Source organism: Leptodactylus fuscus, chromosome 9 (genome assembly GCF_031893055.1).
Source record: "Leptodactylus fuscus isolate aLepFus1 chromosome 9, aLepFus1.hap2, whole genome shotgun sequence".
Taxonomy (NCBI): Eukaryota; Metazoa; Chordata; class Amphibia; order Anura; family Leptodactylidae; genus Leptodactylus; species Leptodactylus fuscus.
In genome coordinates this window covers 66,229,212-66,243,395 of record NC_134273.1, presented here as the reverse complement: position 1 = coordinate 66,243,395, position 14,184 = coordinate 66,229,212, and the positions used below count along the sequence as shown (strand labels likewise).

Below are 14,184 nucleotides of genomic sequence, written 5' to 3'. Positions count from 1 at the left end.
TATGTGCATATTTGATATAACAGCGCAACCTGCCCTGATCTCCACATTATCGTAGACAGATAGGTCTTCAAGGTTCCTCCAGAAATACTTATATGCTTGCCCTCCACCACATGAAAGAGTTGACAGTCTCGGATAGAAGTCACTCTTGGAGAAAAGGGAAGTTCCCAGGGAAGGCATTTGGGGAACACAGTGCTCGGTGAGTGGCAACATGTGCGATGGAGAGAGAGGAAGGCCTGGTGCAGGATTCCAAGAGACAGTCAAAGGGACTGGGCATCAGAGAGCCACAGTCACACAGCAGAACAAAATGATGGGTTAGTAACCATAGAGTTGGTGAATTCCAAAGTGTGGGTCACCAGAGTCTAAACCACAGATACCAAAGCAATATTGTGGAGACAATAAAAGATGCTGGCCTCAGTCATCTGGGAAGAGATCAGTCAACAGTAAAGACCGCCTGGTGTACCAACAATATGACTGACAGTAAACATGTAGAGACTGTTGTGCTAATAATATACAAGGGAGACAGAGTTATTCCAAGTGATTCTGAGGCCAGAATTAGCTTATCATCTCTATATTATTACTAACAAGACAAGACACTCAGTCTTAGATCGGCCAAGTAATCCATCATTCTGTTATTTCTTCCATTAAAAAAACTAGATCTGTGACGTGTTCTGATGCTCTGATGGATCAGCACAATGGACAACCAACACTAGTGTGAACTTAGCCTTAGACAATAAACTTGATGTCTTTTTTTTTAAAGTCAGCCCATCCTGTCCATCCAATACAATGATTTTATAAAGCTCCTTCATCTATTCAGGCTACCTATGTACAAGAGACAACACCATGTTATACCTGTGCTCGTTTTCACATATCTGAGCTGAGAGTGAGAAATGTGTTTCAGGATCCAAGTGTCTGATACAATGTCCCAACCACACAGGACTTTTCTGTCTGGCAAAGAGACAGATACCATAACGGAAACCAGACGGACCTCATTACAGTCAATGGAGTCCATAGGGATCCATTTGTTTCCGTCTGTCCCTGTCAGGTTTTCAGTTTTTCTGTTCCTATAATTTAGCAGAAAAAGGAAATTCCAACAGAGAAGCGAGCATAGCCTTAGACATTAGACGTTTCTTCACATATCCAGAAGATTTAGGTTTCAATAGAAGGAATGAATTGATGAAGTCTGTCTAAAACTCAGGCACTTTTAAGTCTGTGAACAAACTACATGAAGCCTCTGAGTTACAAATGTCCTGAGTTTAGAAAGCCACATAGACGTCTCATGAATATTAGGCCTCCATTTATCATGAATCTTCTAGAGACACGTCTCAAGAGGAAATAAGGGAAAACCTTGTCCAGACTGAACTTGCAAGAAATGCCAAGAGATGTCTTTGTTGGATGTTGCAGGAGAGCCCTGAAAAGGCTTCAACAAATTTTAATGGTATTTTATAAATGTAATATATAGTGCAGTTCCGATGATACTACAGATAAATATTCCTCATTGGCTTAAAGGTTCTCCAGCGCTGGTTATTTTTAAACCACCAATAGCAATGCTGAGATTTGTTACTTAGTCCCATTCGCTTGAGTGATCTGTTCACAAGGACCAAATGGACTTTTCAATTCACAATCTATATTTAAGGAGGACCTTTCACGTTTTAGCTGTGCGGTATTATATGTCACTAGAAAGCCTATAGAAGAATACTGTCAGGGAGGAGGAGAGTTCCTTAAAGCCTGGCGGCGATACTAGGCTGTAAGACTCGCCAATATGACAGTGGGGAGATAGCGGTGCCGAAATTAACGTCAATGATATCTCCAGCCCTGGAGTACATATCAGGAAAGCCAACATTGAGCTGAATTCAGCACAATGTCGGCTTTCTATCTATCCATATATAATACTGCACATCTATGTGGACATGAAAGGTCTTTAAGCACAAAAATCGAATTGAGAAGCTACCAATAAAAGGTTAACGGAACAGTTTAGACATAGTGTCTGTAGATCACTCTATACATATATATATATATATATGATATTTATGATGGATTCAGAGCCAAGGGAACGAACTACAAAAGCCACATGTATCTTAAACTACAGTGTGCTCTCTCCTGGCCCCCAGGAACAGCGTGATGGCAAAGAGGAGAAATCCAGATGTTTAATTTATAACATATTTTGCAGTAAAGGGGTTAAAAGGTTAATTCATAAAACTAACTGAGTGGGTTATAGGTAAGAGGAAAAAGTATGATGCCTGCCATTGCGAGGGGTAAGGTTCAGCAGACTGCAAGAATAAAGGGAAAGTCTTTGAAGTTCCTTTTGAATTTCTTAGGTTAACCTGCTATATCTCAGCTTCATTGCAGAAGTCCTGGTTCTGGTACAGCCTAGGACTGATCAGGGGCCAGGCATATAATCACAATGAGGACTGATAGACGAGGCTTGCAAGCAGTAGTACATTGCTCAAAAATGGGACATATATTAATTTTCTTGCACACAAATCTTTCATTTTAGATTAGTTATTTTAGTCATGTCAGTGTGTAGAAAAAAAAAAAATCACATTTTTTGCTAGTTATTCCTGCATGTGTATCCTGTGACTAACCATCATATGATTCTACAAAGACTAACAAACATTAATCTCAATTATACATTTTTACCAGAAAGGTTAGAACATGTTGGTGACTAAGTGCGAATCAGAAACCAATGATCATGTATTATCCATGTATCATTATAGTGGACAGCAGACTGTGGACCATTGTGCTACCAAACTGGTTTGACTTATGGCCACCTTTAAGGGTGTTGCCTGTCCGACTCCCCGGTTTTCACCCTTTAACCTCCATACAGGGATCTGGACTTCTCTGCAGGGAGTCTGTCAAGGTGTCTTCTGTTTGGCAGTAGCTGACCAAACTATGGTGCAACACAACACAAAATCAACACATCAACTGAAAATTGAAGGAAGTCAGGAATGGCTTCAGTGGTACTGGATAAGGAAAAGACCAGAACATACAGAAAACAGGATTCCATGGCAGGACATCTGGACAGGTAGCAGAGGTACTGCAGGAGTCTGGAGATACAGACATAATAGAAGGACAGACTATGCAAGGCCACACAAAAACCCAATGGCCATGGATAGCATAACAGAAGGACAGACATATCCACGCAAAGCCACGAATGGCACAGTTATTGCAGAATCTCATAAAATATGAAGGTCATGGGTTGCAGTTGTATTACAGAAGCCCCAAGGCCAATCCCAATAAGAGAAACTTGAAGGTCACAGAACAGAAGGACATTCATCCAAACATGGCAGGTAGAAACTATAACATAGTACAGAAATGGCACACAGAAGGATATATATATATATATATATATATATATATATATATATCTGCACGGCAGCACGTCCACTTGTTGTTCAATGTTATCGGAATGAAAAGGGGGAACTTTGGCTTTGTTCTATCCTACAGTTGAGACCATCCAGCAAGAAAATTATAATAAAATTATATTACTATTATACACTATATCGAAACAAATAAATAATTCCAAGCTGGACATTTATGGCTATATAAACAGAACATGTCATAAATGTCTAATAAATTTGTATCCCACCTCAGGCAGCCTTGGCTATTTTCAGAACTCCCATGCTCCTGCTTGTTGACTTCTCCTTCCCTCATTAAAGCCATTAGACGTGGTCAGGGGACTCCGTCATTAAACATACAGGTCCCACAGGGGAGACCCTGAAAATCTTCCCATATTCCCTTGATAAGCATAAATGTCGAGGAGCCTCTGTTCACATATCATTTGTAAATCACGTTCTTTGTATAGGCTAAGAAAACTCCAAGGACATACCGAAATATTTCCTTAGGGCCCATTTACCCAGTGTATGACAACAATTGTCAGCATCACTTTTTTCTTTGATGTACAGAATAGAGTAGACACAGTATAGATAAGTGAACTGGTTTTGGTTTCAAAAAGTTTCGGGCTTGACCCAAACCCAAACTCATGAATCGCTATTATTCTAGGTGCTAAAAAGAAAAGAGAACAGGCACATCCTGAGAAATAAAGAGTGAAGATGAGGGTATGGGACTGGTCTCTCCTATTCCACATCAATTGCCAAGCTTATCTCCAATTAAAGGACAGGTGATTTAGGACGCTCTGGGTGGTAGGATAGTGCATGCTAAGATCCTCTCACTGGTGTGTCTTCCCCCCTGATAATGAGCATCTGGACTTACGCTTCTCTACTGTCCCAAATGGGAATTCAAAATAGCCAAAAAAGACCAAAGGTCTAAAAAATTGTAGTAAAAAATGTCAATGCTACCAGTATGAAGAATCTAGAAATTGTTCCAAATTGTTTTTATCAAAAAATATACATATACCCAAGTAAACAACAACAGGTTTCAACGCCATCTTATGTCTTTTTCAAGTTGGGTCAATACAATTTTGTACAAATTTTTTTTTTTTTTTTTTACTATTATACTCTAGGGTCTCTTCAAATCTCTGAGAATAGTAAATGGAAGTGCAGAAACATAATAAATAGTTATACTCACCTTTCCTCACTCTTCATAGACCTAAGTGTGGCACTTCATGTTCTCTTGGGGTTCTTCTCCGGCTTCCTGAGTGGTGTGACGTGCCCCAAGGGGACCATTGCATTAAAACGTCTTTACATCAGTGCACCCCAGTTGATATAACTCAGGAGGCCGGAAGAAAACCCCAGAGTATAATAAAAGCCCTTCTGAGTAGGGTTGAGCGATCAGGATCGGAAAAGATCGGATTCCGATTGGCGATTAAGTAAATTTCACGATCGTGATCGGAATTCCAACCCAATCTTTTCCAGCGGGATCGAGATCGGAGGTTATCTCAAGATCGGCTCAACCCTAAAAGTGACTTTTCCCATAGAGAAGCATTGACTAGGGTTGAGGATCGGGATCAGAAAAGATCGGATTCCGATTGGCGATCGAGCAAATTTCACGATTGAGATCGGGATCAAGATCGGCTGGAAAATGATCGGAAATTGGATTTTAAAATCGATCTTGAAATCTCAAGATCAGCTCAACTGTACTTCTGAGTTGTAACGAACATGTTTGGCCCATAATGAATTTTTGGACCAAACCAACTGAGCCCAAAATGAAATGAATCTTTAGAGATTTGCCCATCTCTAAGACTAAAAGATACAGAAAAAATAATAATACACAGAGAGACAATGGCCATGGAAGACAATTGACAAAGTAGTCCATTGTCTGAGGTATACATCAGGAATCAAGAAGACTTACACAATATGTGAACAGAACCTTGGCTACATAAGAATTTACCAAATATTTGTCTTCTCCTCAAAATTCTAACTACAAGACGTTACGATGAGTGAACTCAAGATCTGTGGAATCCACCAGCAGTGGTGTCCAAATTCAAGGGAACATGTGTTCATATATTAGAAAGAAATCAGAGACCATGGGGGGTATACAGGGAGCAGGAGACCTGAAGTAAGCAAACAAAGATGTGAACCATGTAAGCCATCCATTTATAGCTGCCTATATGAATTTCTCTATGTCCCATGTACCATGGACGAGAGCCAAAATAAACATGGGTGCACCTCAGAGAAATCCAGTCTGGAAAGGTTGGACACAAAGCTGCAGTTATTGCTGTGAGCCCGGCTTGTATTTGGATACTCTGTAGATACATAAAGCCAGTGCTGAGCTTGCTGGTAAATGGATATCCTGTTCTAAGGCTGAAGAGGACGGTGCTTGGGATTTGCTCCTGGCACTCTGACACAAATATTGTTTGGAAAAAGGAAGGCAATAATACAGATTTTAATGCAACTTGGGAGGCAAAATACTTTAGGGTCATATTTGAGACAAGTATTCAAGTGCAGGCAGAAGTAAGGACATCGAAGCAATGTTGGACAACTTCATAAGAAAAGTATTTTCCCAGCATTTTATTATGTCCATATTCACTTCAGCTTCAAGATGTTCTGTACATTTTATTGCATGCAATGCAGCCAAGCTGGCAGCGTCCTAGATAGTAAAGAAACAGAACTATAAAAAAAACTCAGTAAAATCTAGACATGTTCTGCGAGACTTGGTCTGAGAGTAAGATGTTCTTCTAGAGCAAGAAGAAAGCTATATATTACACTGTTAGGTATAAGACACCGTCCATTAAACTTTGCAGTTGACACTATGGATTAGAGTAGGAAATATTCTCATGTCATCCTCCTAAACCAGATCCTCCTGACATGTCTGAAGCCTGATCCATCTCTCCAGGGCGTGTGTGACAGCTCCAGCAGTTGACACTGATCCAGTTGACATTTATCATTGGGTATGGAGTTTCATGCTTGTATGCATGGGTATACTGATTGCAGTCACAGGGGAGGGGGTTTACAGCTACTGGGCCCAGAGGAGGTAGGGGGCTTGGCGGCCCCATAATTCATGCAAGTATAGCATACACAGTGTCCACCTGTGCCTACATGCCCACAACAGAAAGAGCAGTAAAGATCTTGGCATGGGGACTGAGATGTGAATTTGAGGTTTTTTTCTTCCAGTGGGACACTATAAAAGATTTACAAGAGTACAATATAGGGCTAATAGTTTTTAGGGAACATAATATCAGTACTATTTACTATACGGGGCCTAAAGGGGCACACTATTATGTTTTTGGAGTCACATTTTCAGACTCTAAAGGTCACTATTACTGTTTGGGGTCCCAAAGTGGAGCATTGTTTGGGTATAATGGGGCACTCTTACTTTGTTGGAGAAATAAAAGGTCACTGTTACTATTTGGGACCTCAAGGAGGCATTTTGAGTCTGAGAGCATTGTTACTAGATTGGACACTTATTATCTAGGGCACGAATTCTGCTTAGAAGGCAGTAAAAGGGTTTGTTCACATGGCGGAATTTGCATTCCATATGTGAACACTTCCACGCGGCTAGCCATGATGGGATGCTGGTGCAGTGCTGCGGCATCCAGTCGTGGCATTCCTCTCCGGATTAGGCCCGAAAAATGGGCCTAATCAGGAGGCAGCTTCACGCCGCGGAATCTGGGGCAAGATAGGGCAACTCGCTTCTTTTTTCCACTACTAGCTAGCGGAAAAAAGAAGCGAGCGGCTCTCATTGAAGTCAATTGGAGCATTTTTTGGAGCCAGATTTAGAGGCGGATTCCGTGTCAAAATCTGCTCCAAAATACTCTGTGTGAACATACCCTAACAAGTGATATCACTGTTTAGGATCAAAGGTAGTGGTTAATGGAAGCAATATTACTTTTTAGGGACTAAACACAGTGCACTATTACTATGTTACTCCTAAATGGGGCAATATTACTGTGCCCAGCAGAAAAGTTGGATATTATTGCCATTGGTAATATTGAGCACTACTAACATCTGGGAAACGAAGGATGGTAAGTAAGCGGTGTATATAAATTGAGTTTAACCATACACTGCTCTGCCATCACTTTTATGCAATTAATTAATTAATTCTTATCTGTGGTGTTATAAGATAAGATAATCCTTTAATAGTCCCACATTGGGGAAATTTCAATATGTTACAGCAGCATAGTAATACAGGTACAGGATAATACACAGTAATATATTACAGACATAGACACACATGGCAGTTTGATTGCTAAAAGCAATAGTTTCATAGCAAAATGAGCCTGTTTTGATGACTTGATAGAGGTTGGTTATTTGGGGGACAAGTTTGTGGCTGTGAACCTAATTGAAAAGTGAAGAAGAATTTGCTAATATTATTAGTCCCCCGGTTGGGATCCTCACCATGTTCACAGTATCAGACTATCTCTGGGTGTCAACAGAAAATTCTTAGCTGGCCACTAATATTTTAGTATTTTGCTTTTTTTGTTTTGTTTTTTTTTTTTTACTAGGGACAAAACTTGTGACATTCCAAGGCAACTCACAAAAGGTAAATTCATGCCATGAGAAATAGGATCTTTACCTGCCTGTCTGGATATACTCCAGCGCGGAGGAGAGATGCTTTCCAGCTATCCACTTCTTCCTGGGAGTCACAGGCAAGTTCCAGGCATTTGTAATCTTTGTAAACATTCCTACAAACCAGAAGAGTCAAAGCATCAGTGAAACATAGGACGGGTCAAAATCAATTTGTTTCACCAAAAATTCCGCTAATATGGAGAAAATAACAAAAAAAAAAAGGCAATTCCAAAACAACTGTAGGACACACTCTCAGCACATGGATAGGAAGTAAATTGAGTATGACTGAAAATGCTGCGATTTCATAAATGCTTCAGTTTTTGTAAATGGCAGCATGTCAATTCTATTTGCGGAAACACTGGCATTTTCTGTATAGGCATAATTGAGGCAGAAAGTCTGAAGAGTAAAACTTGACGCGTTTCCGCTAGAGTCTTTTCCGCAGCGTTTTCTCAACAATTTGCTATGTGGGGCCTTAGCCTAAAGCAGAGCTGAAACATTGCAGTCACATGGGAGAATAAACCACAGACTTTTTGGTCACTGAAGATTTTGGAGAGTTGCCATTTTTTATTTTTGTTGGTGTATTCGTAGATGCAAACAATGACATTATCAGAAAAGAATTTAGCAATAGCAGTGTCCTGACCTGACGCTCCAGAATAAGATTCATATGCTAACCCGCATACAAAAAATCTCCTCCAGTGTAGATGGTGTGAGAAGGTGACAGGCAGGGTGCTGGAATCTCGCTATATCTCTCCCAGGTTTCTGACATATGTGTGGTCCAGGACTGGTCTTGAGTAGGCCTCAGCTCCAGGTCTGAGTCTTTGGCTCATTACTGGGCCAGAAAAAGGCTGCAGATCCTGCACTCCAAGGAAGATCCAGGGAGTGAGAGGAGGTGTGCGGGTCTGTCCTGTAACCCTGAGTCCGGTGAGACAATATTTTGCATGTTTTGTTCGAGTGACTGGCAGTAAGCCACACGTATAGTTAGGTTATCATTTCTGTTGAGTTAGGGCTCGTTCACATCTGCGTTGTTCGGTCCTTATTGCAGGTTTCCGTTTCCTGCATAAAACAGATGCAGGAGACGGAAGCCTGCAGGAGACTTTCTCACCCATTCATTTGAATGGGTGAGAAAGCTGTCCGGCCGTGCGCGGCAGTGAGTGTTTTGCGCTCTCCGCCGCGAAACCGGGTTTTATAATCCGGACACAGAGTCGGACATGCACTACTCTGTGTCCGGATAAAAAAAATCCGGTTTCGCGGCGGAGAGCCTAAAACGCTCACCGCTGCGCATGGCCGGAGCCGGTCTATGGTTTCCGTCTTCTGCCATGCAGAAGACGGAAACCATAGTACGGAGACATGAACGCAGGTGTGAACCCAGCGTAAGTTGCTCAGACGAGGTTTTTGTTTTGTTTTTGCCTGAAGTTAAGGTTTATTTATTTTCTTGTTTTTTTCTAAATAAACCAGTTTGCTGCATATTTTGTGTCCCTGTGTTTAACTGTTCGGGTCCACACCACTGCTTCTACCAAGCCACAATGGTAAAGTCATATCCTTCTTACCTGACTGTCTATGGCTGACTTATAATATGTTATAGTAAATTGCTCCCAATTCTAAGTTTCTTACAGGTCATATGATGGGAGGTTGTCCAAGAGTTGGGATGGGGAGAGCTGGGGATAGGAAACTGAATTTATGTTGTTAAAAAAAAAAATTCTTGGTAAAAAATAATCTCCTTTAAATGTTTGCAGATATGTGTTTCTTACAATTATCATAATTTTCTGTAACCGTTTCACTGATCTAATAGTAAATAGGCTTTGTAAAAATTCCTACTTTCCGCAGCAGACATTGTGCCAGACAAGAAAAAAAATCTTTGGGTATTGAGTTTCACCTTTAGGAATTCCATGATTGACATATTATTTTCAACGTCTCTATTAAGTTTATAAATGGATTCAATATCTACGGAGACGGTAAACCTGCCATCTACAGAGAGGGAACAAAATTCACATACAAATGTTGAAAATAAAAGAATAGGAACTGAATCCCATTTTACATTTTGAAAGCAGTTTGGACAAAAGATCGTCTGACATAACAGAAATTAAACTTATGGTCACTTAAGTAGGAAGCGAAGAGGTGGAAGTGCTAATTATATGTAGCGATCAAGGGTCACCAAGAACAAGCCGGGCCTTCAATGCAAGGAGTTCACAAAGAAGACAGGGTCAAACCTTGTGATTGCAGGAAGCCAGGGTTTGCCTCCAGCTAAACCAAGAATCCCGGGGTAACTATGTTAGTTTGCCAACCATTATGATTATTTTGATGATGATGATGCAGTTTAAACATGAAGGCCACACAAGGTTACATCTGGGAATATTGTAGTAAGTGAAAAAGCTCCAGCATGAAATGGTGAGTTTCTTACATTAGATTCAAACTAGCGTTCAGGTTACCATTTTGGTTCCGCTTGGGGATTCGAAAAACAGAAATCCTATACCCATGGAATCCTGGCAGACCCCATAGACTATAATGGGGTCTGCCGGGTTTCCCCCTAGTTTCTGCCCACAATTTGTGGACAGAAAAGTCCTGCTTGAGTTTCAAATGAACCCCAGCATCAGACCCACTGGATACTGGCACATGAATTGGAAACAGATGCAAAACAGTTATAAAAATAAAAGGGCACACAGATCAGATCAGTTTCAACACTGGTCACATACTTGAATTTTCTTCTAAAATTTGTTTGTACTCTATAAGATGAAATGATATTATATGATAGAAGTTATAGTATTATATTGCAGTATTATATTCACATGTTAGGGTTCTATTAAACATCTGCATTTTTACACGTTTTACAGTCCTATGAAAAAGTTTGGGCACCCCTATTAATCTTAATCATTTTTAGTTCTAAATATTTTGGTGTTTATAACAGCCATTTCAGTTTGATATATCTAATAACTGATGGACACAGTAATATTTCAGGATTGAAATGAGGTTTATTGTACTAACAGAAAATGTGCAATATGCATTAAACCAAAATTTGACCGGTGCAAAAGTATGGGCACCTCAACAGAAAAGTGACATTAATATTTAGTACATCCTCCTTTTACAAAGATAACAGCCTCTAGTCGCTTCATGTAGCTTTTAATCAGTTCCTGGATCCTGGATGAAGGTATTTTGGACCATTCCTCTTTACAAAACAATTCAAGTTCAGTTAAGTTAGATGGTCGCCGAGCATGGACAGCCCGCTTCCAATCATCCCACAGATGTTCAATGATATTCAGGTCTGGGGACTGGGATGGCCATTCCAGAACATTGTAATTGTTCCTCTGCATGAATGCCTGAGTCGATTTGGAGCGGTGTTTTGGATCATTGTCTTGCTGAAATATCCATCCCCGGCGTAACTTCAACTTCGTCACTGATTCTTGAACATTATTCTCAAGAATCTGCGGATGCTGAGTGGAATCCATGCGACCCTCAACTTTAACAAGATTCCCGGTGCCAGCATTGGCCACACAGCCCCAAAGCATGATGGAACCTCCACCAAATTTTACAGTGGGTAGCATGTGTTTTTCTTGGAATGCTGTTTTTTTGGACGCCATGCATAACGCCTTTTTGTATGACCAAACAACTCAATCTTTGTTTCATCAGTCCACAGGACCTTCTTCCAAAATGAAGCTGGCTTGTCCAAATGTGCTTTTGCTTACCTCAGGCGACTCTGTTTGTGGCGTACGTGCAGAAACGGCTTCTTTCTCATCACTCTCTAATACAGCTTCTCCTTGTGCAAAGTGCGCTGTATTGTTGACCGATGCACAGTGACACCATCTGCAGCAAGATGATGCTACAGCTCTTTGGAGGTCATCTGTGGATTGTCCTTGACTGTTCTCACCATTCTTCTTCTCTGCCTTTCTGATATTTTTCTTGGCCTGCCACTTCTGGGCTTAACAAGAACTGTCCCTGTGGTCTTCCATTTCCTTACTATGTTCCTCACAGTGGAAACTGACAGGTTAAATCTCTGAGACAACTTTTTGTATCCTTCCCCTGAACAACTATGTTGAACAATCTTTGTTTTCAGATCATTTGAGAGTTGTTTTGAGTAGCCCATGATGCCACTCTTCAGAGGAGATTCAAATAGGAGATCAACTTGCAATTGGCCACCTTAAATACCTTTTCTTATGATTGGATACATCTGGCTATGAAGTTCAAAGCTCACTGAGGTTACAAAACCAATTTTGTGCTTCAGTAAGTCAGTAAAAAGTAGTTAGGGGAATTCAAATCAATAAAATGATAAGGGTGCCCATACTTTTGCACCGGTCAAATTTTGGTTTAATGCATATTGCACATTTTCTGTTAGTACAATAAACCTCATTTCAATCCTGAAATATTACTGTGTCCATCAGTTATTAGATATAGCAAACTGAAATGGCTGTTGCAAACACCAAAATATTTAGAACAAAAAATGATTAAGATTAATAGGGGTGCCCAAACTTTTTCATAGGACTGTAACACTTTTTGTTTTGAATTTTTGATGACTGTAATTTTAATTGGTGTAGAAATAAAAACAGCTCTAGGCCCCACGATGTGGAAACGCAGCTTTTTTTTGGAAAGTTTTTACTGGGTTTTTTTTTGTTTTTTTTTAGCGAAAGCCATGAATGGTTATAAAAGGAATGGGAAATATATATGAATCACTTATATATCTCCCTTTTTCTCAATCCACTTGTAGTATTGACCTACAACCGCAGTAAAATCTGCAACAAAAAAAAATTGCGCTTCCTCAACGTGGGGCCTTAGCCAGAGGCCGGGTTCACACGGGTTTTTTTGGTCCAGAAATTGAGGCAAACCAAAAAACGGGTAGCTGCGACTGGATGCCGATGCAGTGCACCGGCATCCAGTTGCGCGCTCTGCTCCGGATTAGGCCCAATGAATGGGCCTAGTTGGGAGTGTATTCAGTCTTCAACCCATAGAACTCTATGGGGAGGCATCTTTTCCACATGGATTCTGACTTGGAGCTGAATTTGGTCTGGAACTCAGCACTGAAAAAAAAAGCCTCCCATTGACTTCAAGTCAATGGGAGGCTTTTTTTCAGAGTTGAATCTGAGGCGGATTCCACACCAAATTCAGCGCCATTTTCCTCCGTGTGAATGCATCCTTAGGCTTCCTTTATATTTTCCATTTCTTTTCAAGTCACACCTGATTTTAACTTAAAAATTGAGGAAAAATCTGCAACTAAAAATTCTGCATTTCCATGCGGCCTTGGCCTTAACATAGGTAAAAAACTGCTGTGTAATAGCAACCTGAGGCCTTATTCACATGTCCACAATTTATCCGCATTCCCCCTACGCCAAACAGCAGCACAAGATGGGGTATTCCTGCCCCTGTGTGCTGTTAGGACAGGTGGAACTTTTAATTAGCTAACAGTTTTTCCCCCTATAAGAGGCCAGAGCGACCTCCTCCCCCCTGTGTTTTTTTCTGTCCTGTGCGACTGGACAGGTGGAGGAGGCTGTGGCCTCCTCTAGGGTTTAGAATAAGGTGTCTTAGATCCTTTCTTCTCTTTCCCTTCTTTCTGAGTGAAAGATCTAGGTTTATACTGCAGTCTTTTGTCTTACCTGCCTTGTGCAGGTTACTGACTTTTTCAGCTGCAGTTCATTTACTGCCCTGCAGTAAGGTAAGCCGTGTCCTCTTTCAGCTTTCCCTCTGTGTTCACTGCAGAGACTAAAAGCACTAATTTCTATTGCTATGGGCACTCTGTCAACTTCACAATATCGAAGTCGATTCACCGCCATTATGGTAAGATCCAACCAAATTTTTGTATTTCTTGCGGTTTTTCAATGTGCATTTAATTCCTAAGCGGGGACTATATGCTGTGAACCTAAAAGAAGGGTTCAGATACCTATGTACTATCATTACTTATTAGGTGCATATTTGCTTATTGCTCACATGATGGTGGATGCTCTAAGGCAATTTGTTGTAAGGTTATGCATGTCTGCACTGCTGTCAGTACGGGGTCCTCCAGCTAGGAGCCCTTCATTTATTGTTGTCATCTCCTGGGTGAAGGAGTACATGCAGATTTCTGGTAAGGTTCCCTCTCCCAGTTTTCATAAGAGGTCTTACTTAGAAATAGAAGCCCTAGTGGCTCAAGCTGTAGGGTTACAGACTTGTATGCCTGAATCCACAGTATCCTGGGTTCAATCCCAGTTGCACTTTGCATTTGTGATATTAAAAAAAAAAAAAAAAAAAAAAAAAGTTAATAAGGTACTTGTGGTTCTCATGGTCCATTCACATGGAGAAAGTCTCTAAACTTCATGCTGGA

At 40.7% G+C, this 14,184-nt stretch overlaps 1 protein-coding gene across 1 annotated transcript in view; it reads right to left on the bottom strand.

Moving 5' to 3' along the window:
* The window catches only part of DNM3 (dynamin 3), a 126,473-nt gene that overhangs the window by 25,948 nt on the left and 86,341 nt on the right, over positions 1 to 14,184 (bottom strand). Inside the window, 1 exon segment of the mRNA XM_075286183.1 lies at positions 7,912 to 8,020. Coding sequence (XP_075142284.1) covers positions 7,912 to 8,020 — 109 coding nt within the window.